General features: G+C 45.5%; 2 protein-coding genes across 22 annotated transcripts in view; both read left to right on the top strand.

Moving 5' to 3' along the window:
- Positions 1 to 9,610, top strand: part of PIP5K1A (phosphatidylinositol-4-phosphate 5-kinase type 1 alpha) — a 39,748-nt gene extending 30,138 nt beyond the window's left edge. For 8 of the 20 annotated variants that reach the window (XM_060414110.1, XM_060414146.1, XM_060414115.1 and 5 more), the window contains 6 exons: positions 579 to 784; positions 2,048 to 2,131; positions 2,943 to 2,991; positions 3,190 to 3,274; positions 4,397 to 4,543; positions 4,742 to 9,610. In XM_060414110.1, coding sequence (XP_060270093.1) covers positions 579 to 784; positions 2,048 to 2,131; positions 2,943 to 2,991; positions 3,190 to 3,274; positions 4,397 to 4,543; positions 4,742 to 5,076 — 906 coding nt within the window. In that variant the 3' untranslated portion in view covers positions 5,077 to 9,610. The remainder of the gene's footprint in view (positions 1 to 578; positions 785 to 2,047; positions 2,132 to 2,942; positions 2,992 to 3,189; positions 3,275 to 4,396; positions 4,544 to 4,741) is intronic. The other 12 variants (XM_012181025.4, XM_060414172.1, XM_004002484.5 and 9 more) reach the window with 3 other exon arrangements.
- A 6,882-nt stretch (positions 9,611 to 16,492) lies between these two features.
- On the top strand, positions 16,493 to 25,091 carry PSMD4 (proteasome 26S subunit ubiquitin receptor, non-ATPase 4). 2 transcript variants are annotated; one of them, XM_012182917.4, is made up of 10 exons: positions 16,493 to 16,561; positions 20,577 to 20,717; positions 21,699 to 21,813; positions 22,189 to 22,275; positions 22,502 to 22,570; positions 22,784 to 22,999; positions 23,384 to 23,501; positions 23,639 to 23,770; positions 23,855 to 23,922; positions 24,810 to 25,091. In XM_012182917.4, the coding sequence occupies exons 1-10, from the start codon at positions 16,536 to 16,538 to the stop codon at positions 24,978 to 24,980; spliced, it is 1,143 nt and encodes a 380-aa protein (XP_012038307.1). In that variant the 5' UTR covers positions 16,493 to 16,535; the 3' UTR covers positions 24,981 to 25,091.

Here is a 25,091-nt window from a genome sequence, read left to right on the forward strand (position 1 = left end):
GTGCACTTCCATTATTACACATACTAGACTGTATTGTATTTATGTTTATTTCCCTTCCTAAATTATGATATCCATGAGGACAGATGGTCTCTTAAGTGTCTGTATCCACAGAAGCAGGCACAGAGCCTACCTACAGATGTTGAGGCTTCAGCAGATATTAAACCGAGTTGAAGCTGGCCATATAAGGTCCTGCCACAGATCTGCACTGTCACAGAGTATGCTTCTACCTGACCCTCCTGTGGATTTTTTTTGAACTCAGATACATATTTCTTCTTTCACTGAGTATATAATGTTCTTTTCATGAAGAGACACAAGGAAAGAACAAACAAAGAAGGTCTTGTGGGCTAGGCTGTGGTCTAATTTGTATTTACTCTGGTGCAGGAAAGCTGAAGGAGTATCAGTGATGGGAGAGCAGAGAAGGTCAATGTACTGTTCTCCAAGGAGTGGGAGGAGCAAAGGATAATCCTGTGCTTAGCTCTGGAGGGTGACTCCAGTAGTTAGACCAGGAAAGCTGTAAGATCCTGAAAAAAGATTCTCATACCTCCCAAGGCTCAGATCACGTTTTTTCCTTCCATTAGGTGCTGCAGAGCTTCAAGATAATGGACTATAGCCTCCTGGTGTCAATCCATAACATAGATCATGCACAACGAGAGCCTTTAGGCAGCGAAACACAGTATTCAGCTGACACTCGCAGACCAGCCCCCCAAAAGGCGCTCTATTCCACAGCCATGGAATCTATCCAGGGCGAGGCTCGACGAGGTGGCACCATGGAGACCGATGACCAGTGAGTGGACTCGGGCACCAGGAAGGAGTGTGTAGGCTCAAAGCATTTTTTCCTGGAGAGGGGTACACAGCTTCTGAGAAGGAGTAGCCTTTATTCAGCAGTGAAGTCAACATTAATACTTGCAGAACTATAGAGTGAGCGTTCCTAAGAATGTAGAAGGAAAGGAAGATTCTTAAATTTGGGATTTGTAAACTTGGAAGGAGCTCAGAGTCTTAGATACATACCTGCAAACTGTAAGAACTTCATCAAAAAGAATTTCTTACAGACTTTTTTTTATGGAAGGTGTCTTTGTTACATTCATGGATCAAAGAAGTAGTACTGAAGTATCGGATGTCTTTTGGGTGGTTTCATTTTAAAGTATTCTTCATCATGATTCTCAAGAACTAGCTCAGCTGGTGAAGAATCTGCCTACAATGCAGGAGGCCCCGGTTTGATTCCTGGGTTGGGAAGACCCCCTGGAGAGGGGTAGGCTACCCACTCCAGTATTCTGGGGCTTCCCTAGTGGCTCAGTTGGTAAAGAATCCGCCTGCAATGCGGGAAATCTGGTTTCGATCCCTGGATTGGGAAGATCGCCTAGAGAAGGGAAAGGCTACCCACTCCAGTATTCTGGCCTTGAGAATTCCATGGAGAGAGAAGCCTGGTAGGCTGCAGTTCGTGGGGTCACAGAGTCAGACAGGACTAAGTGACTTTCAGTTTTTAATGGAAGGCATCTTTGTTACATTCGTGGGCCAAAGAAGTGTAGTTACTGAAGTATCATATGTCTTTTGGGTTGTTTCATTTAAAGTATTCTTTATCATGATTCTCAAGAAGAGTGTCTTAGTGGACATAAAGTACTAGGGAGGAATTTGCCGGTGGTTCAGTGGTTAGGCCTCTGCTTTCACTGTTGAGGGCCTGGATTTGATTTCTGATCAGGGAACTAAAATCCCACAAGACACATGGCAGGGCAAAAAAAGAGAGAGTACTAAGAAAGTTTAGAGTTAATTGGGAGAGTAGTCCTGAAATTGCTGAGTAGGAGGTGAATTTTAGATTCTTATTGGTGAAATTGGGGTGGGAGAGGCAGGCAAGTGAAATTTGGAGAGCAAGAAGTTGTATATACTCCAAAGTGGTTGGGGTTGGGTGAAGGCTCTCACTTGTCCCGTTTATGGAAAATGGGACAGTTGTGTTTAGGTCTCAGTTATAGCTCTTGATTGGGTTTGAATTTAGCAGAAGCTCCTGCCTGCTAGCCAGAAGATATTGTTACTCTTTCCCTCTTGTCTTCCCCAGTATGGGTGGCATCCCGGCCCGGAATAGTAAAGGGGAAAGGCTGCTGCTTTATATCGGGATCATTGACATTCTACAGTCTTACAGGTGAGAAACATCAATCCCAGGCTCAGAGTGGATGTAGACTTACTCACCTTGTTCTTTTAGATGGATTTGTCACCAGATTCTTCCTGAAGCAAGAACAATAAGTTGCAGTCTGGCTGCTTGCCTCACTGAGTTTCAAATGGTGACTTATTTCTTTGGTTATGCCTGTCTCTTGACTTCGGTACCTACCATCTCACAAACATAGCATACACCTTTGTGGAAAGCTGAGTCAGTCCTCAGAAGCAGCAGGGTGGAATACACCATCCTGCTGGCTCTTTGTGGAAAACCTGTGAGATGAGTCATACTCCATGTTGGGATACAATTGGAAACACATTCCTCTTTTCCATGGAAGAAAAACAAAGGGATCACTGTTCTGTGAAAAGTATTAGCCTGTGGGACCAAAGCAGTGGATGGTAGTGAGGGAAGAGCTGGAAATGTTAGACCCCAGTTTTCCTCCTGTAAGATTTCAGACCCTAGTGAGGACTGGACAATATTTGACCTCCCTCCAGGCTTGCCTGTCTGTCTCTACAGTTCCCCTTTTACAATAAATATTCTTGTCCCTGACTTGCCAGGATGTATTAAATATCCTTTTCCAGTGAGAGGAGTGTTGACTTACTCTAAAAACATCTTTGATCTCCATGCTGAATAAGCACTACCCTGTCTGTCCTTTGAAAACTGCAGCGTAACAGTGGGAGTGCTTCCCTGGCTTCTGTCTTTTCAAGGTTTTCCACTATGATTGCTCAGGTCTGTAAAATACAATCTGTAAGGTCACTCATTTAATGTGAATTCATGATGTATACATTTTTCTGGACAGGTTTATTAAGAAGTTGGAGCATTCTTGGAAAGCTCTGGTACATGATGGGGTGAGTAGCAGTCAACTTGAGGCGCTCCTCTTTCTGTCTCTCTCACTTCTGATTTGCCCCCTCAGTTTCCTCTTATTTCATTTGTGAGTTTTACCTTTTTGCTAGGGTCTCAGCCTAGGGGAAAAATGGCCCTTGGACTAGAGATTCTCTTGCTGGGCCTCCCCTTCTCTAACTCCAGCCATCTTGTTTCCTCTGCAGGACACCGTATCAGTGCATCGCCCCAGCTTCTACGCTGAACGGTTCCAGCGTTTCATGTGCACTACAGTTTTTAAGAAGATCCCCTGTAAGTGGCTTCTGCCAGATGACCCTCCAGTGGCTCTCTTACTTCAGGAGGTGGGGGCAGGACTCCCCTGTCATGGAGCTGCCAAAGCCAGAGACTTCTCTTCCTCTACCCACATCCCTTGAGAGCTGCTGCCCATCCTTATGTCTGTCACTCTGCCCTAGTCATTACCAAGTTGCTACTTTCTCCCCTGGCAATCCCTACGTGTGTCGTGGAGGTGAGGGGCATTTCTGAGAAACTAGTGGGATTGTAAAAATACTTAATTGTGGGTGTAGGATCCGTGCCACAGGCTGAGGTAGGCAAAGCCAGACTTCTGTGAACAGGGATAGGCAAGAATATTACTGTGTCCCCAAGGCCGTGGAGTTCTCAGATTAGGATCAGAAGTTTGGAGAAGCATTTACTCATGTCTGCTTAGCAGGTATTAGTCAGCTAGAGGCTCTCCTCTTTCTGTCTCTCTCACTTCTGATTTGCCCCCTCAGTTTCCTCTTCTCTTATTTCGTTTGTGGGTTTTACCTTTTTGCTGGAGTCTCAGCCTAGGGGAGGGAGTTGGGGAGTGCCAGTGTTCTTTCCAAACCTTCCATGCTACTGCCACTGGCAGATTCCAGCTCCTTCCTATCTCCATCTCCTCATCATAGCCATTAGTGGTCCCTCAGTGAGGCAAAGAGGACCTATGCGTGCCAGTCTTAACAAACATAGAATAATCTTTTCAGAGTCTTTTTAAAGTGACATGTAAACAAGTGTAAAGTATCGTCATGGTGCTATGTGTGTCAAGTTCTACAAAGATACAGAGTGTCTGGTTTGACTGAAGGCTACTATTAAAAAGGAGTTACGGATTAGGAGACATGTCATCCGGTGGACGCAAAGCCATCAAGGTTGTAGGAAGGGAGAAGTACGCATCCCCTTTCCTCTGGGTTCTCTGCTTTCTTTTCCAAAGTGACATGAACTGAGATGCCCCTCCTCTGATAAGCAGTTCATAGAGCCCATCTTTGTTGACATTAACCATTTTTCCTGCTTTGCAGAAGGACAACCTTGGGTTTTTGTTGGGGACACTAGCAAGTTGTATTTATGTCTTGGTGACTATTTCTGAGGTAGGTGCTAAGTAGGCTTTCTCTTTCCCTTTTGAAGTGAAGTCCTCTCCTTCCAAAAAGTTTCGGTCTGGCTCATCTTTCTCTCGGCGAGCAGGCCCCAGCGGCAACTCCTGCATAAGTTTCCAGCCACCGGTCTCTGGGGAGCACAAGGCACAAGTGACAACAAAGGCGGAAGTGGAGCCAGGTCAGCGCCCGGGTTGGAGTCCCCGTGTGTGGGTGCTCCCTCCCTCCCTTCTGGGCCCTCATCTCTTTCTGCTTAGGACCTCTGTCCCCATTCCTGTTCACGAAAAGCCAACTTGCTACATATTTTTTCCTTTATTTCCCCCACCCCATTTTCTCTTCTTTTTGATTTATTGATTTTCTTCCTCTTTCTTTTTTCCAGGCGTCCACTTGGGTCGTCCTGATGTTTTACCTCAGACTCCACCTTTGGAGAAAATCAGTGAGGTCTCGACTATTCCTGACCCCTATTTCTCACCTGTAGTTGGAGAGACTTTGCAAACGCTAACTACAAGGTTGGTTCCTTGGCCTCTTTCTCCATGTAATCTTCTCATCTCTCTCTTCAGGTCTTTGAGAACTTCCGTAATTCTGTTGGTTTGTTTTTTTTTCTTCCCCAGATGTTATTGTCTTTTGTTCTTCACTATATTTTTGCACGTTCGTCTTCCTAAGAGCTCATCTTTAGTGATTTGGAAAAGTGTATCAACATCTCTGTATTTTTAGGGGGTGGTGGGAAACCCTTATGTACAAACTTCTGGTACTCAGTCAGAATATCTTACTCAGTGCTTCATTTCCTGATGACCTAAGTGAGAATTCTTAGCTTAGGATTTAAGGCTGGGAGGATTCCTAGGCACTGAAGGCAGTGAATAGTCAGCCTTTCAAAAGGATCCATTATGTGGATTGTGAGTTAGTTTTGTTTTTGGTGTGTTGATCATCTATTGCATCATAATGTATTACCCCAAAACTTAGTGACTTAAAACAACAAACGTATATCAAGGTTTCTGTGAGTCAGAAATCCAGCTGCAGTGTAACTGGGTTCTTGGCTCAAGGGTTTTCATGACATGATAGTCACACGTTGGCCGGGGCTAGGCTCATCTTAAGGCCCAACTGAGAGGCTTCACTTCACATTTATGTGCTCTTTGACAGGATTTAGTTTCTGGTGAGTTGCTGGACTGAGGGCCTTAGTTCCTTGCTGGCTGTTTTCTGGGGGCTTCCCTAAGTTCTTGGCCACCTGAGCCTCTCCAGAGGGTAACTCAGAATATGGCAGCCTGCTTCACTTAGCATAGGCAAGTGAGAGTGGATGTACCTAAGCATGTATCAGGAAGTAGGGATCACTTTAGACCTGTGAAACTAATAAAAGAGACAGGCTATCTTCTCCGCACACACCAGCATACCATGATGAGACAAACAAGAGATAACCTCATGACACATTCCTGCATGAAAAAGGGAGAACAGGAGGCACAGAAGAGCCTAAAATCCAGCAAATGCTGGAGTTTTCTTTTATCATGTCTCAAAGCATGAGAATAATTCATGATTTTTGGCTTTACCTTTGGACTCTTGGTTTTGCCTTTTGAGTCTTCATGAAAACTAGAATGTGCTTGCAGCTGAGTCATTTTCTCAGCCTACTTGCCAGAATTTTGAGGATCCGGTGGTTTCTTCGTTGTGTACTATTTCTGTCTTTTTTAGTCCAAGCAGGACAGTGTTTCTGTTGCTACAGTGCCCTCAGACATTTCGTGGGGTTCCTATGAATCTCATTGGGATTTACTGTTAGGCCAAACCCATACCCACAGATACCTTCTTGATAAGCTCTATGCTTCTTAGAGATCCTGTTCAAGTTGAGAGGATCTGAGAGACATACCCTTAATCTTTTGAATGTTGTTTCGTGTGACTGAATAGTATTGTGAGTTCTTGACAGATGTTTGTTTTATAGTCACACCTGTGGCTTCATTTGTAGACCACATTCTCCTGGCAGTGCCTTAGATTCTATCCATTTCTTAATTTTAGCATCATTTGCTATCTAGAGAGGCTCAGAATTTTCAAAACCTTCCAGCCTTGGCTTCTTTTTGTCTTCTAGTCCTTCCTATCATTTATCTTCTTCTCTCATATTTTACTGTAAGCATTAAGAAGAAACCAGGTGGCACCTTCAGCACTTAGTTTAGAGATCTCCTTAGCTAGCTCACCCAGTTCATTAGGCATGTATTCTACTTCCCACATAAGTATAGATGACATTGTCACTACACTTTGTTCCACTACATTGCAAAGATCCCCTTTCCTTCAATTTCCAATAAGATTTTTCTCAGTTCCCTTTAAGCCCTTACTGGCAAACCCCTTACAGTCCAGAATTCTTCAGGACACTTTTAAAACTTTCACTGAAACTATCCTCAAAGCCCATTTTTCTCTTCCAAAGCCACTTCTACATTTTAGATTTTTATTACAGCAGCATTTCATTCCCAGGTACAAAAACCTGTATTACCTGTTGTGAGATAAGTTACCCCAAATTTTAGCAGCTAAAAACAAAAAATTTTGTTATCTCAGATTTTATGTGGCTTAAGAATCTGGGTATGACTTAGCTAGGTGCCCTTGGCTCAGTCTCTCAGAAGATTACAGTCAAGCTATTAGCCAGCAGTGTGGTCTCATCTGGAGGCTTGCCCAGGGGGGAGGATCTACTTCCAAGCTTATGTGGTTGTTGGCTGGATTCAGTTTCTTGCAGGCTTTTGGGCTAAGGGTTCCTCGTTGGCTGTTGGCTGGTGGTATTCCCTCAGTTCCTTTTCACATGGTCCTCTCCATAATGCATCTCACAGCATTGCAACAACTTCCTCAGAGCAAACAAGTTGGAGAGCATGTGCCCAAGAGGAAGCTACATAGCCTAATCTCAGAATTGATTTCCATCACCTATGGTGCATTCTCTTCACTAGAGGAGAGTCACTAAGTTCAGCCCACACTCAAGAGAAGAAAATGACACCATGGCATGACTATCAGGCAGCAGTGATTGTTGGGTGCCTACCACACCTGAGGGTTGAAAGCAGTAGTAGAGGAGGGTGTTAAGGAAGTATTTTATGGTAGTCAAGAGACTGTTAATTAAAAGAATGTGCTTTCAGATCTAGTAACTCCTTAGTCCCTTCTGTCTGAATTCTAAGTTTATTCCCAGTGAAATACAGAGAAGCAGTCTGAGATTTGACCTAAGAGTTCTTTTTCTCATTTACTAATTCTTCTTTCTGCCCGTTTTTTTTTTCCCCACTCCTGTTAGTTCAACCCTCTTGGAAAAACATGAAGTTCCAGAGTCAGAGTTCATCCATGTAAGTTTCTGGGATGTGGGGGAGGTGGCTGCTTTGAAAGGGTATAAACAGCATCACTGATGGAGTAGAGCAAGGAAGTAGTTGTCAGGGTTAGGGGGACTGGGTACCCCTCTTCCCCTAAATCTTACTTTAAAATTTTCTGGTTTTGCGGGGTTGCGGGGGAGTTTTGTTTGTTTTTTGTTTTGTTTTGGTACTGTGTACTTGGAAGCTGAGACTGGGCTAGCAGGAAACTTTTTAGATCTGCCATCTAGGTTGAAATTACCTTGAATTCCTTTGCCGTCCCCTTATCTCATACTCCACATCCTTAGCTTTATACCCTTTACCTTTTCAGTGAGCAAAAATCCTCAGAAGACTTGGAGCGAGACTCAACCACCTCTGTGATCCCAAGATGTCAGCCCTTGACCCAGCAATGCTGAGTTTTCTTTTTCTTGGTCATCAAAAAAGGAGTGCAGTGGAAGCTAGGAGAGCTCTCCGTCTCCCCCCGAAGAAGAAGAGCCTTTTCTCCTTCCCCTTCCTTATGAACGGGCATTAGTGCTGGGACAGTTGAGGACAGCAGCATCCTCTCCACTCCCAAGTTGGGTGAAACCAGTTTTAAGCTCACCAGCCTTGGCTTCCACAACTGAATGGTTTCAGATCCCCCTTCTTCCTGTTGGAAGTGGGATTGCTGGACTTGGCGATTTTCTTCCCCCCCTCATCTACCTTTCATCAGGAGCTGGACTCTTTACTTTCCTCAGGACAGACTGGCTGGTACATTATCCCTACCTTAACTCTTTCTCTGGAAGAAGACGCCTGTAATCTTCGTAAAGATTTTTTGGGGGGATGTTTAACCTCCCAACCCTCTCCTTTTGTTTCCTTAAAAAAGGAAAAGGAAAATAGCACACAATTTCAAACCAGTTTTCAGATCAAAACTCCAGAAGTATTGGAGAGATGCCTATTCACAGGGCTCCCTCAGAAGAGCCCTGGTATTTGAGAAACAGAAGGTGGTGACTGCTGTGTTAAGCAGCTCCTCTTTAACTCCTCCTCTCTGAATGAATTTCTTAAGGCTGAAGGAATGGAGAGAGTGGGACACGGGGTAGTCTTTACCCCTTTTGTTAAACAGTGGTGCAGTCTTGGGGCTCACAGGTCAGAACCCTTCCTAGGCAGAACCCTACTCACTGCCAGGCCATAATCGTTATTACTGTTTTGCAATTTGAAATGTATTCTGCTTGTTTTTCTAAATATGAAGACTTATCAAATGAATTTTAGATTTCTTCTCCAAAGGAGATGTCTTCCTTGCTCTTCCACCTTTTCCTACAGTGTTCTGCTGTTAGTGGAGCAGAGGAGACGGGGATACCTGTCTGTTGAACAGGTAACTGTGAGGCTAGAGAATGTTCTCTGAAATGCATAGGGAGCCAGCAGATTCTTGCCTTAGTGCAGTCAGTGCTGTGCCCTGCGCCCTGCCGCCTCTCTTCACGCAGAGAACGTGGAAATGGGGGCTGGGTAACCCCTCTTCTCCCCGGGTTCACCATCTGACCCTCCTCCTTGTGTCAGGGGAAAGGGGTCCTGGTGAGTCTGGCTGATGCTCATCCCTGTACTGCCCCCTCCACCCCACCCTGCCTTGATAGTAGCTTGGTCCACACCCCGAGTAACTGTCTATATTAGACACCCTCAGCCAGCTTCTGGCTGCCTGTCTTTGCTGCCATGTTCTTTTTTACAAGAAGGAAAGAAACAATTCTTGCTATTTTTTTTTTCATAATTTACTATTTATGATGTATTTAAGTGTTTTATTCAGGACAGAGTTCTGTCAGGGGTGGGAGGGAATATTTGAGGGAGGCTGGGTCTTAAGGACGGGGATGGGGAGTCAACATTTTTATGAAGTGTCACTATTTGCCTCTACTTTGTATTGTTCGGAAATGGCAAATACAGTATAAAAGCGATAAGTATCTGGTTTTAATGCATTAAACTTTTGTCAGTTATTTAGACTTCTTGCTTCCTCTTGATTCTTTTTCGTACACCATCTGCTCCACCCTTCTACCCCAGGCTGTTTTGTTCATATTGCCTGGAATGAATGAATCCTTTCCAGTTTTCCTCACTCCAGATTTGGACTAACTCAGGCTGAGAGAAATGATTTCATTCATTACCTTCTGGCCACTTCCTCCATCTTAACTTAAACTTGACAAGGAAAAGCTGTGAATGGCTAGAAAAGGAACTAATGTCGGTCTGTTGCCTGGGGATTTGGGGATCCAAAGCTCAAAATTTTGCTTGGCTTTAGGAGGATAGGAGAGGGAGAGTGTGAAAAGCAAGCTAAGATTTATTGGCCCGAGATTCTCTCCCTTTCCTTCTCTCAACTTGGCCCCAAGTTTTCTTAGAAAAGCATAAAGACTGCTTTCCTCAGCTATGTGTGTTTCTAACCTCTATGAGGTTGAGCTTATGGTGTTCCTTTCCACACCACTATTCCCTACTTTGTTAAGATCGTTCTACAGTTATGCAGCAGCTAATGAGTAAGGACAGTCAATGCACTGGGTAGTTGAAGGTTAAAAGTAATTGATCTTACAGGGTTTACAGAGTCCAGAAGAGTGCAACATACATGCACACAGAAAGAATACCTGAGATGTGATTTCTGAAAGAGAGGTACAGAGCATAAAATAAGGAAGAAAATTAGAAGTGGACTTCCCTGCTGGTCCAGTGGTTAAGAATGCCCCTGGCCAAAGCAAGGAACGTGAGTTTGACCCCTGCTCCGTGAAGATTCCACATGCCAAGGGGCAAGTAAGCCTGTGCCCACTCACTAGAACTAGAGAAAGCCCATGCACAGCAGGGAAAACCCAGTGCAATCCAAAAAAAAAAAATATATATATATATATATATTTTTTTTTTTTAAGAAGGAAAATTAGAGGTTACTGTGGGCCTGAAGTGTTGGGGAAAGTTTCACTTGAGCACAAGTGCCTTAGAAGTATGAGAACGGGCACGAGTGCTTGGCAGTCGAGGACAGCAGCATTGTCTCTACTCCCAGCAGAATGGCCTGTTGCAGAGAGCAAGGAAGAGACCATGGTGAAAGCAACGGTGGGAGATCTGAGGGAGAATATTGGAATGAGTATGGGTGGAGGCACTGGAAACCCTGGCTGCTGAGCTGAGGGATTTTTATTTTAAGCTGCAGTCAGTGAGGGAAATGTAGGATGTTTCTGTCCATAAGTGAGACATAAAAGAATTCCAAAGCCAATCTGATGACAGTTCTATCACAGCAGATAGAAAAAGTTGACAAGTTAGATGGATAATTGAGGTGTGAAGTAATGTGCATTTAGGATGATGGCAATACCAACTGGAGAGGAAGAGAATTGAGATGGTAATAAATTTTATAATAGAACAAGTAACTGGAATGAAGGAGGAATTGAGGATTCTCAAAGTTTTGAATTTTAAGTCAGAGGCTCAGTCCTCGTTTAGACTGGGTAAGAAGACTTTTTCCCAAACAAGAATTAAATCTGAACATATTTTAGGGGAAAAATGATCCTGCTGCTGTTCTTAGCTTGTCACTCTTCAGCTTACCCAGGCAACTGCTGGGTGTGCTAGGTACCCTCTGATGGTCAGAGGGCCCCTCTAGTGGCGAGCAGCAGCTACTACCTTACGGCTGTACCCTGCCATCTATAGTCACTTGCAAGTAGGGCCTATTCCAAAAATGAGGAAAATCAAACTATAGGATATATAACCTGGAAGTCCTAGTCTAATGTTTTACTCTTAAACATGTCAATCTCAGCTAGTCAAAAAAGTTACTTACCACAGTTGGAGTCTCAATTCTTTAAACAAAGAGTTGCTAGTTAAAGTAGGTTTCAGATTAAACTGTTCATTCTTCAGCTTTTCAAAGACACGAAAACAAATCAGTATCTTTTATAAAATTATTTTTTAAAAGTTCATCAAGGGGACTTCCCTGGTGGTCCGGTGGCTAAGACTCTGCACTCCCAATGTAGGAGGCCCATTAAAATTTCATTAAATGCATCAGCTGTTTCCAATTTTTCCTCTCTTTTAAAAAGAATTTAAAAAAATTTTTATTATGGAAAATTTCAAGCTAAAAATATAGTAAATTGACATGCATACATCACCCAGCTTCAATGTTTGTCTGTAAATAAGGCCAATCTGTTTCATCTATACCTTCTACCCCACCCTTCCCTTCTCTCTGCACCTCCAAAGGCTTATGTTAAGTTCCGCACAGGGATTCACCTGGACTTACATGGTGGTCCAATTGCTAAGACTCTGCTCAGTGGAGGGGGCCTGGGTTCAGTTTCTAGTCGGGGCACTAGATCCCACATGCTGCAACTAAGACCTGGCACAGCCAAATAAATAAATACTGTTTTTAAAATCCCAGACAAAAGCAACTACACCCCAATAAAAAAAATCCCAAACATCGTATCATTTCATGCATAAACACTTCAACATATAGGTCAAGAGCTAAAGGTACAATACAACAATATTATCATGCCTTTAAAAATTAGTAATTCCTTAATAACATCCAGTGATCAAAGTTAGAAAACTTGTCCTAGAAATGAATTTTTACAAATAGCTTTTTGACCCCAATCTGTCTTGAACTCTAATGTCACTGATGACCTTCATGTTGCTAAATATATCAGTCCTCCTCTTACTTGATAGGTCAGCAGCATCTGACAGTTTATTACTCACTCCTAGAAATAAATATTTTCTTCATTTAGCTTCTGGGATACCACGTGCCTCCTCCTGGTGGTTCTTACCAAGGTGCTGCCGCGCTGCTCCTTCTCCATCCTCTTCTGGTTCCTCTTCTCTCTAGCCTCAAGATGTATGATTAAGTCCAGGGCTCCATCGTAGGGCCCCTTCTTTTAGTCCACCTTCACTCTAAAGGCCCTGTATCATTTGTCCAACTCTCCCATGATCAACTAAAAATCCAAATTTCTATCTCTAGCCCAGATTTTTTTTCTGAACTGCAAACTCATATCTACCCACGTACTTGACATCTCCATTTAGGTGTCTAATAAGCATCTTAAACCTAATATATGTCCCAAACTGAATTGCTGGTTCCTGCCCCTCCTAGCCCATCTTCAGAAATAGTTGCTTAGAACCAACTCTAATAACCCCTTAATACCCCCTTTCCTTACATCCTCCATCAAATCCATTGGCAAATTTTAAAAGTTTTGTATCTTAGAATTTCGGAGAGGTGGGGGTGGGCCAAGCAGCATGCGACATCTTAGTTTCCTGACCCAGGGATCGAACCCATGACCTTTGCATTGGGAGCATGGAGTCTTAACCACTGGACTGCCAGGGAAATCCCTAAGTTGTATATCTTATGACATGCGAAATTCATCCATATGTCATTTTTTTCACATCTTGTTGCCACCCTACAGAAAGCCACCATCATACCTGATCATACAGACCAGTCTCTCCAAACTGGTCTGTATCCTATTCTTTCCCCCATAGTCTGTTCTCAGTGCAGAAACCAGAGTGATCTGTTAGAACACAGACCCTCTGCGGAAACTTTCCTACAGCTCCTATCTCAGAGTCCTTAAAATAATCTTTACTGCTATACGTAATCCGACCTTTCTTCTACCTTTGCCTTTCTGGTCTCATCTCTTCTCTCCCTCTGCTCTAGTCCCTACTGGCCGTCGTGTTCTTAAATACACTCTTGCCTTGGAGCATTTGCACTTTCTCTCTTCCCCAGGTGTCCTTCAGCTCTCTTTTCAATTGTAAGTCTTAATATCCTGTTTATATATAAACACACACACACACATCCACCCTAGTTTCATCATTATTCAACACTGACATTTATTATCTGCCTTCCCATAGAAAGCAAGCTCCACAAATGCAGGCTTTTTTTTTTGTTCCCTTCCAAGTGCCTAGAATAGTGTCTGACCCATAGGTAGATGAACTGTTTTTGCTCTTTTTCATATTGGAGCTCTTGTTTTACTGAACTCTGATCCTATCAGATTTCACCTCTCATGATCTCATGATCATTTTTGCAACTCACATATCTCTTCATTGAAAAGCTTCTGACATAGTTCTAACAGGACATCTGTATAAAGAGAGTATAAATTCTGCATTCTCCAGGTTGAATCAAATCCATCATATAGGACCTATTTACTAACTCATTTTTTTATGACCACCCTATTTTGTATTTGCAATATCTACAAGGACTTTTCAACGTGTAATTAAAAACTGGTCACAATCTGTTAAGTATCTGACTAAAGCTGAGATGGTGACAGATAACCTCCCTGTATAGACATCATGAATCCCGAAACAGTGATGACAGTATTAATTCATTTCCTATTCACTTCCTTTAGTTTGGGCTGAATGTTTATCTACTTATACATTTTAGAAGAACACTAATTTATAATAATTCCCGATGTTCAAATTGACTTTAGAGTTGCATTATCCTGATTAACTCAGAACATTTTTTGTTGTTGAATCTTATCTTTTATGAAATACTTTGGATTTGACTTCACCGATTTGTGTTGATTTCTATTTGTACAATTGGTATATACCTGGACTTCTATGTAGCTCAGCTGGTAAAGAATCCATCTGCAATTCAGGAGACCCTGGTTTCTATTGGTACAATAGTTATATAGCTACACATGCTTTCTTTTATTACTATTGCCTGATATGTTGTTTTTTCCTTTCCTTTTATTTTTTACCTTTTGTCAGTTTGGTATGTCTTACATTCATATTTTGTCTATATTTGAACTTTTCACTAATGATTTTTCTATGCTTTATTTTTCTTCCTTTTCCTGTCTATGATTATAGTAACAGATTTTTTTTTCCTTAGAAATACAAAGATTTTACTCCTATACCTTTAATGGTCATCAATAACTTTTGAACATATCCATTAAAATTTTATCAATATCTATGTAATGTCTACAACACACTTCAGTTCAGTTCAGTTCAGTCGCTCAGTCGTGTCCGACTCTTTGCGACCCCATGAATCGCAGCACGCCAGGGCTCCCTGTCCATCACCAACTCCCGGAGTTCACTCAGACTCACGTCCATCGAGTCCGTGATGCCATCCAGCCATCTCATCCTCTGTCGTCTCCTTCTCCTCCTGCCCCCAATCCCTCCCAGCATTAGAGTCTTTTCCAATGAGTCAACTCTGCGCATGAGGTGGCCAAAGTATTGGAGCTTCAGCTTTAGCATCATTCCTTCTAAAGAAATCCCAGGGTTGATCTCCTTCAGAATGGACTGGTTGGATCTCCTTGCAGTCCAAGAGACTCTCAAGAGTCTTCTCCAACACCACAGTTCAAAAGCATCAATTCTTCGGCACTCAGCCTTCTTCACAGTCCAACTCTCACATCCATACATGACCACTGGAAAAACCATAGCCTTGACTAGATGGACCTTAGTCGGCAAAGTAATGTCTCTGCTTTTGAATATACTATCTAGGTTGGTCATAACTTTTCTTCCAAGGAGTAAGCATCTTTTAATTTCATGGCTGCAGTCACCATCTGCAGTGATTTTGGAGCCCAACACACTTGGCATCTCCATCTACCATCTCTGTAGTCATGTCTGGGTCCTCTGCTCCTTCCCCCACTTCCTCCAAAATAGACACCTGGAATTTCCAGTTTTTCTTTGGAGTGTATGTGTAAGTAAGCCAAGGCATTTATTTATTTATAGCCAGGCCAAGGCATGCAGGATCTTAGTTCCCTGACCAAGGAACAAACTGGTGCTCTCTGCAGTGGAAGTGCAGAGTCCTAACCATTGAACTGTCAGGGAATTTCCAGCCAAGGCATTTTTAATTAAAATAATTTTATTTTTATTTTTTGGCCATACCATGACAGATGTGGGATCTTAGTTACCCCACCAGGGTATGAGCCCACAGCCCCTCCACTGAAAGTGCAGAGTCTTAATCACTGTACCACTAGAGAAATCCCTAAGACATTTTAAAATGTAATTCTTCTTTTGAGGGATGCTGCACTGGGTCTTAGTTGTGGCATGTAGGATCTATTTCCCTGACCAGGGATTGAACCTGGGGCCCCCTGCACTAGGAGCACAGTCTTAGCCACTAGACTGCCAGGGAAGTCACTAAAATGTGATTTGATTAAAAAGCGAAAGTGATTGACTAGGTTGTCTCCCATTCTTTGGGAGATTAGTTAAAATTATTGATTCATCAAACTTTTTTCTGCCTTCCTACCATATGTCAGGCTTTGTAGTGGACTTAGGGATAGCAGAGATTGACACTTCTCTTGCCCTTAATGGGGACTTCCCTGATGGCTCAGACGGTGAAGAACCTGCCTGCAGTGCAGGAGATCGGTCCGATCCCTGGATTGGGGAAGATCCCCTGCAGAAGGAAATTGCCACCCACTCCAGAATTCTTGCCTGGAGAATTCCACGGACAGAGAAGCCTGGCGGGCTACAATCCATGGAGTCGCAAAGAGGGGGACACGACTGAGCGACTAACACTTTCACTTTCTTTTGCCCTTAATGAAATGAGAAAGACAGATACACAAACAAATGCAGTTCAGAGGTATAAGTGCTTAGTAGTTTGATGAACAAAGTGCCATGGGGAACCGGGGGAGCTGGAAAGTCAGTAGTCAGTAGTCATCCCACCAGTTTTTAAAAACGATGATGCTGGAATAGACATAGCTTCAGCACTTTCAGAAGTTCCTTCACGTTTTTTCTTAGCTCTTCTCTGCAAGGAACGCCACCAGAAAACCTGAATGGCAGGGCAGGTGGAGGTGTGGCCCTCTTTTTTGTGTTACTTGGCCCCTCCCTCCGCCCCAAACAGCTCCCACTTTTTTTTTTCTTTCTGGCGGCGCCTACAACTCCCAGAAAGCAACACGGGGATGAAGGCGGAACCAGCTGGCCCAACCGAGGTCAGTGATTGGTGATGCGCGCCGGGCCAATTGGAGGAGCTGTTGTTTAGTGGTCTAGGAGAACCGGTCGGGGAGGGAGGAAGGAGGCACGATGGTGTTGGAAAGCACTATGGTTTGGTGAGGAGCCACCTCGGGCCCCCTTGGGCAGCGGGACTGGGTCGGGGGCGCCTGTAGCTCGGAGGCCAGGCGGTCCTGGGGTGGGCGAGGGGGCCTGGTGGAAGAGATGAGGCCTTGGGCCGGGAGGAAAGGAGCTCCAGCGACTCCCTGAGTCATCCCGGGGCCCCAGAGGTAGTTCCCGACGGACGGGCCCGAGGTACCCCCCTTAACCCTCAGTCCGCGGACAGTCATTGACCGGTCCTGCTATTTTTCTCCATTACAGCGTCGTCTTCTCTAGACCAGCCTACATCTGTCTTTAGCTAGAGTCCTGCTTCTCGGACTCACCGTGCTAGTCTTCTGCCTTCCTCTCCTTTTCACAATGATGGGTGTTAGGAAGAGAGTTTCAGCTCCCTTCCTTGCCCCACTCACTTGTCGCTAACTCCTTTGCTTTTCCTGGTGTTACCGTCAAAGGCACTACAAGAGTACTTTTTAAGTGTTTGTGGCTTAGTCGTTAAGTCGTGTCGGACTCTTGGCGATTCCATGGACTGTAGCCCGCTGGGCTCCTCTGTCCCTGGGATTTTCCAGGCAAGAATCCTGGAGTGGTTTGCCATTTCCTTCTCCAGAGGATCTTCCCGACCCTGGGAACGAATGCGGATTTCCTGTACTGCAGGCAGATTCTTTACTAAGCTACCTTCTAAATGTTAGGCATTTAATTTGCTTCATCTCACTTAAGCCTCACAATACTCCCTCCCTTTTACAGATGAGGATACCGCGTCTCGGCAGTTTTAAATGACTTACACAGAATCACACAGCAGGTTAAGTGGTGGAGCCTAGGTTTAAACTCAGGATTATCTGACTCAAAGACGCTTCGGCACTTATCCAGTGAGCTCTCATCAGTCTGACTTGGCTAGCTGTTAAAACTGAGGACCACACTTTTGCAAGGTTTCAAGAGTTTCTTCTAAGTGTGAGCCTGGAATGAAAACAGAATAATACACAAACACACACAAATCCCCAGTTGCATGGAACAGACACCTAAGGGTTTTCTTTTTGCTGGGTAGATACTGTTGCCAGATAGCACATAGGATGCCCAGTAAAATTTAAATTTCAGATAAACAATTATTTTTAATATCACAATGGCCATGTGTATGTCCCACATATTGGATGGGACATACTTTCACTAGAAAGTTACTGTTGTTTGTCTGAAATTCAGATTTAACTGGGAGTCCTGTATTTTCTGTTCTTTATTTGTTTTTGGCTGTGCCGGGTCTTCACTGCTTTTGCCTGGGCTTTCTATAGTTGCTGGGACCTGGGGCTACTGTTTGTTGTGGTGAGGGTTTGCAGGGTTCTGGTTGCTGTGGAACACAGGCTCTAGGCGCCGGAGCTTCAGTAGTTGTGGCACACAGGCTCAGTAGTTGCAGCTCACTTGGGCTTAGCTGCTGTGTAGCATGTGGGATCTTCCCAGACCAGGGATCGAACCCATGTTCTCTGCATTGGCAGGCGAACTCTTTACTACTGTGTCACCAGGGAATTCTGGGAGCCCTGTATTTTCATTTGCTAAATATGGCAGCCTCTGGACGAAAGCAAGTTAAGAGTAGAAAGAGGACAGGATTTGGAATCCAAAATCCTGTGTTTGGGGTACTTTCCAGCCGCATGTTCTTGAGAATGTAGTAAATCTCTCACTTTAGCTATAAAATGCGAATATAATAGTAACATCTACTCTTCTCATAGCAAGGGTAGGCAGTGTGTGTCGTGGTGCTCTGTAAACTGCAGCACTCTGCATCTGTTAGTTGCCATGATGCTTAAGAAGTCCTCAGGAAAGAATTTAAGAGGGTCCTTGAAGGGACTTAGACAAATGTTAAGGAGAGGCCATTACATGTAAGGAGAAGGGCATAAGGAAAGCTGCTGAAGTGTACATTCTCAAGGCTTGTTTAGGGAGTAGAAAATGGACTAGTGTGGCTTCATTATTAGGTTGTTGGTTGAAGGTGGTTCCCTTTTTTGGAGAAAGGGGCATGCAGCCAGGTAGAAGAGCACAGATGTCGGGTTGAGGAGGCTGAATTCTGCCCTTTACCCTTCAATGGAGGACTACTGAAAACGTTCTGAGGCTGGTGGAGCCAGAGCTATATACAAAATGGGATTTAAGAATGCTGATCTGGCTTGGGGTATGGGAGGAAAGGTTAGGTCCAGAGTGATGCACTGGCACCCTGTTGTAACAGCCCAGCCATAGAAGAGCAGTGAAAGCCACTTCTTTGCTCATGCTTTGCTGGCCCTCAGAAAGTTGTGTATATTTGATTCTGCTTGGTCTGGTGGCTCAGACTCCCAGCCAGGGAAGCTTAGGCATCTGTATTTTTTTTTTTTTTTAATGAAAATTTTATGGAATAGCTGGATAATTTTGTCAGCCCTTATTTTGATATAAAATTTTATTGGGAAAAATTACTGTTGAGTGAAAGTAGTCACAGGAAATGCATGTATTATCCTGTCTGTATAAAGTTCAATGTTGGGAAAAGCAAACTGCATTTTTTAGGGGTGCACACATAGGTGTGCAAGCATCTGTGTTTTTACCAGTGCCAGCACCGTCACCCTCAAAGTGGTTCTGATACACTCGTGACAGCAGGAGGACCGCTCTCGTGTTCTGCACAGCAGGTTCTTCCTCCCTCTCAGCTGCCCCCCCCCCCCCCCCCCCACCTCCCAGGGCTTCCTCTGACATCTTTCTTCCAGCCTTCATCCATCTGCTGGTCTTGCCCACAGCCTTTGTACTTAGTAGCTATTGCAGCTGGATGATCCTCAAAGCTTCCATTGTTTCATATATTTAGCCACCACTGTATTTGAAGCTAGGAAGGCAGTTATTTCCCTGTTGGGAGAGTAGTTGGAAACAGTGTATCAGGGAAAAAAGCATATAGCTTGGTCAGTAAAGTCCGCCCTTGACCTCCTTTATATGGATTGAGTTTCGTCTATAAGAACTAGTCTGTGTGTCATGCTTACTGTTAGGCATTGTGCTAAGTACTTTCCATGAGTTTAATCCTCATAGCCAGCACTATCCAGGTAGGTATAATAAAACCCATTTTACAGATGAGGTAACTGGACATTAGAGAAATTCAGTAGCTTCCTTAGGATCATAGAACTAGTAAGTAGTAGAGTAGGGATTTGAACCTGCCTGAACGCTACCCTTGCAACCCTTTCTACTTGTCTTACAGTAGTTTCTTAATTACCTCTCCATCATTTTTGGTTTGTGTTTATTGCCTGGCGAAGGATACTAAAGAAAAAATCGCCTCCAAGCCTGTTTAGCTTGCCAGTAGAGATGAGCTGTCTCTCAGTATGCTGCTTGCTTTCAGTGTTTTGACAGAACTCAGTTCGTCAAGAATTCATTCTCTTCTGGGGTGTAGATAACTTTCTCACTTCCCTGTCTTCTTTTGGTCTCCAGGAACCTGGCACTTGTATTCCATGTTATTTGGATTCTTACAGATTGTGAAAAATATAGGGATAGAATACGTGAGACCCCCAGATCTATGAAACCTCATTTTTGCAGTTCAGTCCGGCTGTCAAAGCTGTTGAACATTTAACCAGATAATTTAGATTGCACTTTCCTGCACTCAGTGTGCCAAGTGTGTGTTATTTCATAAATATTTTTCAGTTGCTCTGTTGATTTCCTGCCTTGGAATACTCCTATTTTAATAGCAGATAGCATGTTTCTCCACAACCATGATTGATAACACTTAACGCAGCTTATAAAAAGGTGGACATGGTACATTAGTAGATCACAGCCTTGGGTACTTATACAATTACCTGTGGAGATTTAAAAAGGTTTTTTGCCTTTTGTTATTTTGAGTCAGTAAGTCTAGATGAGGGCTTGGTCATGTATAATTAAAAAAAAAAAAGTTGCAGCTGATCCTCTGTTCCACAAAGACTGAGAGCCACTGCCGTATGCCGTGGCACCCCTCATGGGAGAGTTGTGGGGGGTTGGTTTCTGGACCTGGAGGGAATGTCTCAGACAGGTCTCACAGTGTGGCCTGTCTCTCCTGCTTCACCCCCAACCTGGCAGCGTGGACAACAGTGAGTACATGCGGAACGGGGACTTCCTACCCACCCGGCTGCAGGCCCAGCAGGATGCCGTCAATATAGTCTGCCACTCCAAGACCCGCAGCAACCCCGAGAACAATGTGGGCCTCATCACACTGGCCAAGTAGGTGGTGCAGAGCGGGAGGGTGTGCGGGGGAGGCGGGGCCATTCCTGTCTGTGACCCGCTGCGGTGCCTAGGGCTGCCTTTTCGTGGATTCCTTGAGGCTGCTTTTGCCCATCACCTTCCTAGACTACCTTCTTCACTACTCATATAAATAAAAGCAGCACGCCCCTTGCTGTGGAGTCAGGCTCTAGGCACACGGGCTCAGTGGTTGGGGCGCACAGGTCTGGCTGCTCTGAGGCATGTGGAATCCTCCTGGACCAGGAATTGAACCTGTGTCCCCTGCCTTGGCAGGTGGACGGTCAGCCACTGTGCCACCAGGGCAGTCCTCACCATATTTTAAAGACAATGAAAAGGGTTTGGGGTCAGCTTCCCAGGGCATGTCACACACCGTGTTACCCCCAAAGTAATTTGTTTTGGGAACTGATAATCCTCAAGTGAGTGACTGCCCATCCCAGCATTCGTGTTATTAGCCAGAAAATGAGTCTAAAAATGAAGATACAAGAGAGAAGAAGGAGCATCCAGCTATTGTAGAGAATTCTCAGGTCCCTGAGAGGAAGATGGCATGAGAGAGGTTGGGGGAAATACTGGAAGAGGCCAGCTTCTCTCAAAATCACCCCCTTCTTATTTTCTGTGTTTCATATCCACACATTAGAGATTTTTCTCTAGTTTTCTCCAGTTATTCTCTAGTTTTATGTCATTGACATGTAACATTGTGTAAGTTGAAGGTATAATGATTTGATAATGTGTGTATCGCAAAGTGATCACCACAGTAAGTTTAATTAATATCCATGTCTCACATAGTTAAAAGTTGTTCCTTATAATGAGAACTTGGAAGATCTGCTCTCTAAACAGTAGATGTTTGTTTAGGAAAAGTAGAGATAACAGTTATCATCACGGTCTCTAAAGAAAAGGTGAGTCGAGCACAGTTTGGAGGCAGTTGTCCTACCCTGAAATCACAGACGTGCTTCCTCCCCATTCCAGTGACTGTGAAGTGCTGACCACGCTCACCCCAGACACTGGCCGCATCCTGTCTAAGCTTCACACTGTCCAGCCCAAGGGCAAAATCACCTTCTGCACCGGCATCCGCGTGGCCCACGTGAGTCCTGCTGGGTCCCTCTGGCGGTTCCTCCTTGCTCTGGGATTCTGCCTCCATCCTTACTCATTCCCCCGCTAGACGCTTGGAGTGAGAAGCAGCACCAGGGAAGAGAGATGATGTAGAGAAAGGAGTGGAAAGGCTATAGTGGGATGATCGGTGAGGATCTTGAAGGGGAAGGCCCTAGAATGGAGGATTAACCCCTCTTCCTTATCCACAGAGAGGCACAGATAGAGGGGAAGGGAGGGGGAGGGGTTTAGATCTGGTGCGAGTGTGATGGTAGGCTCAAAGTATATGGAAGCTGTAAGAAAGAGAGTGATAGGAAAGAGCTGGGGGACTCCTGTGGCTGACTCCAAGAACTCCCTCTTCCTTTTGAAGCTGGCCCTGAAGCACCGGCAGGGCAAGAATCACAAGATGCGAATCATTGCCTTTGTGGGAAGCCCTGTGGAGGACAATGAGAAGGATGTGAGTCCAAGTGACAGCCGGGGAGTTTGGGCACCACATGTTTGGGAGGGGGCTTCTGTTGGCTCTTGGGAGAGCCAGGAAGAAGCACTGGGTCCATCAGTTTGGGGAAAGGAGGTTGTGCAGAATTCAGTTTCTGCTGGGCCCTTGGAGTGGTATGCTTGCGATGTGTGTCACCTTCCCTCGTGGTATGGAACAGACTTCCTCATTTCTCTCCCCTTCTTCCTAGCTGGTGAAACTGGCTAAACGCCTCAAGAAGGAGAAAGTAAATGTTGACATTATCAATTTTGGGGAAGAGGTGAGTAAGGGAAAGTAAATGTTGACATTATCAATTTGGGGGAAGAGGTGAGTAAGGGCTGGTTGGGGGCCAGTGACTGCTTTGATCGTAAATAGAGAACAGTCTTTGCCTAGAGGAGTGTCTGCATGGGGGTGAGGGGCTGCAGACAGGAGCTGGGGGCAGAGAATGGGGGCAGGGCGGGAAGGAGAGCCTCCCGGGTTCTTCTCTCCCCAGGAGGTGAACACAGAAAAGCTGACTGCTTTTGTAAACACGTTGAACGGCAAAGATGGAACCGGTTCTCACCTGGTGACAGTGCCTCCTGGGCCCAGCTTGGCCGATGCCCTCATCAGCTCGCCCATTCTGGCTGGGGAAGGTGGTGCCATGCTGGGTCTTGGTGCCAGTGACTTTGAGTTTGGAGTGGATCCCAGCGCTGATCCTGAGCTGGCCCTGGTGAGCAAACACTGATCTCCAGGAGAGCCCAGGTGTCCTTCTTGATCCTTCTCACACAGCATCTAGCTTCTCTAGGGCTAGACAGTCCTAAGGACCCTTGCTTGTTTTCCCAGACCCCCTCTAGGTCCCTCTTCCCCATAATTCTGTCTGATCTCTAGGGGCACCACTGTCAGACCCTCGTCTTCGCTTCTCCCCATGAAACCCCAGGTTTCTCCCAAGCCCATCCTTTTCCCCTATGTCATCTGTCATCTTTCCAGCTGCTTCCCCACGGGTATAAACCAGAAGCTGCCCCTTTACAGTCCGTCCCCACCCCTCAGCTGCTTTCTCCAGCGCCCCAGGGGACTGAGGGCTGGAGAATGTCTGACTTTCCTCACCTTTGGCCAGGCCCTGCGTGTGTCTATGGAAGAGCAGCGGCAGCGGCAAGAGGAAGAGGCACGGCGGGCAGCTGCCGCCTCTGCCGCTGAGGCCGGGATTGCCACGACCGGGACTGAAGGTGAAAGAGGTGGAATCTGAAGTCCCGGGACTGTGGGGTGCTCTGTGGAGGGCTGGTGTAGATGGGGCTGGGGTTCTGGCGGTGTGGAAACACGTGGGCTTGGGGGTGGGCACAGTTCCACCCTGCCGCTGTCTTCCTTTTCCTAGACTCGGACGATGCCCTGCTGAAGATGACCATCAGCCAGCAGGAGTTTGGCCGCACGGGGCTCCCTGACCTAAGCAGTATGACTGAGGAGGAGCAGATTGCTTACGCCATGCAGATGTCCCTCCAGGGTGCAGGTGAGCCAGGGCCTGGGTGGGCGTGCCGCGGCAGAGACGCTGCAGGAAGAAATGGAGCTGAGCAAACTGACCTTCCTTCCTCAGAGTTTGGCCAGGCAGAGTCAGCTGACATGGACGCCAGCTCAGCCATGGACACATCTGAGCCCACCAAGGTGAGGGCCGGCGATGACTCCATGCCGCCATCAGCCTTAACATCCCCTGTGTCGAGATCCTCAGCCTGCTAGGGCTGGAACCGTTCCTGTCTCAGGGTTTCATAGATGAGCTCTTTCTAGAGCAGAAGGAAAGAAACCCATGGAGGTAATGTTTCTCGTGGGTAAACCTTGCTAAGGAGAATGTGGCCAGAGTTGGAGAAATGTCTTCAGTGTTTTGTAATTTCCCTTCCTTGCTGGTGGGAGCAGTCTGGACACTTCTCAGTGATGCCATCTTCCAGGAGGGTAAAAAGAGGCTCCAGGAAAACAAAAACGGGGAGTGGGTGTCTAATAGCAGGAAACCTAAAGGTCATGGCATCTGTTTTTATCTTTTGAGCTCAGGAAGCAGTGTCTCAGGCTTCTCCTCTAATTGGTCGGTAATTTAATGTTTGGGGGACTTCCCTGGTGGTCCAGTGGTTAGGACTTAGGGCTTTTACTACTGGAGGCCCGGGGTTCAATCCCTGGTCAGTGAGCTAAGATCTGGAAAGCCATGCCTATGCAACAACAACAACAAAAATAGAATAAGTGTTTTAAGCTCATACTCTGTATGTGCTTAAGTTGCTCAGTTGTGTCTGGCTCTGTGATGTTGTAGACTGTAGCCCGCCAGGCTCCTTTGTCCGTGGGGATTCTCCAGGCAAGAACACTGGAGCGGAACTGGAAAGGCAAGAACACTTGCCTTTTCCTGCTCCAGCATGCTATGAATAGGCACTGGGTATTTTCCTAAACCCTCCTTCCTGTCCTTGGCCAGTCAAGTGGGGAGAGGGGCTCGTGTGGCGATGCGCTCCCGTCTTCCACGCGGGCTTGCTCTGCAGCCAGCCCCCGTCACCGGGCTGACACTGCCCCCTTTTCAGGAGGAGGATGATTATGACGTGATGCAGGACCCCGAATTCCTCCAGAGTGTCTTGGAGAACCTTCCGGGCGTGGATCCCAACAACGAGGCCATTAGAAATGCTATGGGCTCCCTGGCCTCCCAGGCCACCAAAGACGGCAAGAAGGACAAGAAGGAAGAGGACAAGAAGTGAGACTGGAGGGAAGGGACGAGCCGGCCAGGGGCCCAAGCCGGGTGGGGTGGGGGGAAGGGTCGGAAGTGTTGTCTGTAACCACTGCGGCCTAAATAAAGCTTGGCAACTTTT

Source organism: Ovis aries, chromosome 1 (genome assembly GCF_016772045.2).
Source record: "Ovis aries strain OAR_USU_Benz2616 breed Rambouillet chromosome 1, ARS-UI_Ramb_v3.0, whole genome shotgun sequence".
In the NCBI taxonomy this organism is placed as follows: Eukaryota; Metazoa; Chordata; class Mammalia; order Artiodactyla; family Bovidae; genus Ovis; species Ovis aries.

Coding starts and splice junctions, on each gene's coding strand:
- PSMD4 (XM_012182917.4), top strand. CDS start 16,536: ATGGTGTTGGAAAGCACTATGGTTTG. Junction 21,814..22,188: donor CCGGCATCCGCGTGGCCCAC/GTGAGTCCTGCT, acceptor TTCCTTTTGAAG/CTGGCCCTGAAGCACCGGCA. Junction 22,571..22,783: donor TTATCAATTTTGGGGAAGAG/GTGAGTAAGGGA, acceptor TTCTCTCCCCAG/GAGGTGAACACAGAAAAGCT.